At 45.4% G+C, this 3649-nt stretch overlaps 1 protein-coding gene across 2 annotated transcripts in view; it reads right to left on the minus strand.

Moving 5' to 3' along the window:
* Positions 1-3649, minus strand: part of LOC106811284 (ELAV-like protein 1) — a 61386-nt gene that overhangs the window by 2906 nt on the left and 54831 nt on the right. Inside the window, exons 5-6 of one of the 2 annotated variants that reach the window (XM_014814862.1) lie at positions 1667-1886; positions 493-534 (exon numbers count right to left, since the gene is read on the minus strand). In XM_014814862.1, the coding sequence (XP_014670348.1) occupies positions 493-534; positions 1667-1886 (262 nt within the window). Of the gene's footprint in view, positions 1-492; positions 535-1666; positions 1899-3649 lie in introns of both variants that reach the window. The other variant, XM_014814855.1, reaches the window with a different exon arrangement.

The following is a 3649-nucleotide window of genomic DNA, read 5'->3' on the forward strand; positions in this document are numbered from 1 at the left end:
CTCTCTCTCTCTCTCTCTCTCTCTCTCTCTCTCTCTGTTCTATGTCTCTCTTGCTCTGTCTCTCATTCGTTTGGTTTCTGAACTTTTCTCCATATTTAACACAGGAAGCAAATAATTGCTGAAACTTCTCTTCTAAACTATTATAATTCCGCACACGCGTTTTAAAATAGTGACCAAATCAATACACAGAAAATATAGTATCACATCGGTCTTGCAGAGTAGGGACGCGCACACGCACACACGCACACACCAACAGCAATTTAATCGGGGTAGCAGAACACTTGTTGTCATTATGACTCACTCTACAGGCAGCAGACGTAGCATGCCCGTAACGAGCTTAGGTGTGCAGAATAGCAGCCATCCCTACAAACGGGTAGTTTCCGGTAACGTTTCGCAGCCCGCTGGTCCCACCCGCCCTCCGAAGAAAACGACCTACGACATTTTTTTTGCTACGACCTAACCTCGGTGACATTCTAGCTAGCCCTCACTTACCTAATGTAGGAAGTGTCCAGGATTGCCGTCTTGGCTTTCAGGCTAAAAAAACGGAGAACCAGCTCATTTTGGGAGCAGAAGCAAATTTTTGGCTCGAACCAATTCATAACCTATCTCTGTTTTTAAATTCCGACCCGATTTATCACTGCTTGTTACCGGAAACGTATTTTAGGGACGACTGAGCTAACAGTTAAAACAAAAACGCACAGTTAGCCATGCAAAAATCAGCTACGAAACAAGTGAAGCTCAATAAACAGAGGCCAGCGCATTTCGTTAGCATATATAAGAAACAAACAAAAAGTACAAATTAAAATTACCACCGAATATAGGATCGGAATTCATTTGCACGAAAATAAGTAATGCAATCAGAACAAAAATAACAACGTTAAAATCAACAGAACGCATATATATATAGATATAAACAATGCAAAGCCGCGAGGTGTTCCATCATTCATGCGCTTAACGTGGGTGTTTGTGTGCAGAAAGGCCACGAAAAAAGCCGCTTTTCCAGCCAACGAACACCACGTTACTGACGCACATGATAGATGGGCACTAAATCCAATATCTCCCGACGGCAAAAAATACGGCATGTTAAATACAAATCAAACTAGGTGAAAAAAATCAAGGCCTAGGATACGAGGGATTCAATCGATCATGCGCTGATATCTCTCCACTTCAATCACTCAAGCAACAATAATCTGGAATCAAGATAGGAGCGGCTGGCGGGGAAGATGGGAATTGCATGGACTAAAGGTAGAATTAACATATCAGAGAAGGGAATCATCTAGACATGTGAAATAGATGCGTATGGATGCAGCCAACTGTTCACATCACCAGCACGAAGAGCAGACAACGGACAACAGGGGCGGTGCGTGTGAGGGAGAGACATCACAGGGGAAAGTAGGAAACTAACAACAAGCGAGGCGTGTGAGAGAGAGACATCACAGGGGAAAGTAGGAAACTAACAACAAGCGAGGCGTGTGAGAGAGAGACATCACAGGGGAAAGTAGGAAACTAACAACAAGGGAGGCGTGCAAGGGAGAGACATCACAGGGGAGGGAAAGGCGTCGAATCTAACATGATGGGAGGGGAGATGAGCTGGGCATTAGGTCTGAGAGCAGAAGACCATGACTAATGCACACCGTTGGGGGGAAAGCTGGACATTCGATCTAACCTGAATCGGCCGGCCGGATGGTGGATCGGTCCCGGGAAGCGGCGTTGCGCGGCCGTAAGGTAGGCGGCCGGCAGCGGCAGCATGTTCTTGTTGTTGTTGCTCGGGTTGTTGGCGAACTTGACCGTTATCGGCTCGGTGGCGCCCTCTGGTACGCTGCCGTTCAGCTTCTTGATGGCGAGCTCCGCCTCATTTCGCTGGTCGAATCTGATGAAGCCAACACCTTTTGACAGACCTGCAGAAGAAGCAGGCACTAAGTTGAGGTCTCACACTGTGCATGTGACAATGAAGTAGCAACTCGCGTGTGCGCGTGAGAGAGGGAGAGAGAGAGAGAGAGAGGAAGGGAGAGATAGAGAGAGTTGCCCAGTCCAACAGTGAAGCTTCAGAAAACATTTCATTATACTAAGCAAAGATTTATTATTAAAGTTTCGTTTCTCATATAAACTAGAAAGGGCAGTTGTCGCCAACTAAATGTATCCCCTGTGATCTAGTATGAATGAAATATCTCTGTTAGGACGTAGGTCTAAGGTAGGTAAAGTTAAATAAGTCACAAAGACAAAGGTTTGTTACACAACTCATCTGCCTGAGATGTGCAAGTATGTTAAAATTGGTTGTCTTAGGGGTTTTGATACGCGACACACCTTCTCCCCAAGATGTGCAAGTATACGAAGTTTGCTCGCGCTAGGTCAATTAGGGACCGAGTTATAGAGCAGAAGGGAAATATGATCAAGGTCAAGGTCAAGGTCAATGTCAAATAAAGGTTGGAGTGACCTGGTTTCGGTACGCGACACACCTTCTCCCCAAGATGTGTAAGTATAACAAGTTTGGTTGCGCTAGGTCAATTAGGGGCCGAGTTATAGAGCAGAAGAGAAATATGATCAAGGTCAAGGTCAAGATGAAATAAAAACCGCAGTGACGTGGTTTTGGCACGCGACACACATTCTCCCCAAGATTTGTAAGTATACCAAGTTTGGTCGCGCTAGGTCAATTAGGGGCCGAGTTATAGAGCGGAAGGGAAATATAGTCAAGGTCAAGGTCAAGATCAAATAAAGGTCGCATTGAGCTGGTTTTGGTACGCTGCGCACCTTCTCCCCAAGATGTGTAAGTAGACCATGTTTGGTCACGCTAGGTCAATTAGGGGTCGAGTTATAGAACAGAAGGGAAAGTCTCTGCGGCAGCGCCGAGTGGCGGCGGCGACTGCTGGCCAGACATGAAACCATAGTATCCCCGCCGACTTCGTCACGGGGGATACAATAATTATCAGTCTAATATATCTCACAGAGAGAGAGAGAAAGAGAGAGAGAGAGAAAGTGAGAGAAAGAAAGAACAAAAAAGAGGGAGAGAGACCGAGGAGGGAGGGAGACAGAGGAAGAGAGACAGCAGAAATAATGGAGGAACGAATGGTAAGAGGGAGGGAGGGAGGGAGGGAGGGTAAGAGGGAAGGAGGGATGATAGGGAGGGAGAGAGGGAGGATAAGAGAGAGCAAGAAAGACCATTAGAGGATTTGTCCCAGTGCGATTGACTGTGTGATGCTGTATGTTTCATTTTGCCATCATTGAAGCTTCCTCAAAACAATAATAAATGCCCCAAATATGGGCAAGACATTCTCAAAGCAGGCAAAAAATATATGTATCATTCCTAGCCACTTTATATTCACTATCTAGACAAAATAATTGCAAAAATATCGAATATAATTTTCCAATTGCACACAAACTCGCCTGGTTTGAGTTCCTAGTAGTAGTATCCTCTAAGTGTTGAAATGGCAAATATAATTTGAGAGATTTTATGATAATATATGTATTGAAGCCGCACACTCAGAATGGGAAATGAATACCCTGACAAATATTTATACGCGATTAGATTCATTACTCATCCATATATACATATTGCATATCACACACACACACACACACACACACACACACGCACGCACGCACGCACGCACGCACGCACGCACGCACGCACACACGCACACACGCACGCGTG

Source organism: Priapulus caudatus, unplaced genomic scaffold (assembly GCF_000485595.1).
Source record: "Priapulus caudatus unplaced genomic scaffold, Priapulus_caudatus-5.0.1 Scaffold18, whole genome shotgun sequence".
In the NCBI taxonomy this organism is placed as follows: domain Eukaryota; kingdom Metazoa; phylum Priapulida; class Priapulimorpha; order Priapulimorphida; family Priapulidae; genus Priapulus; species Priapulus caudatus.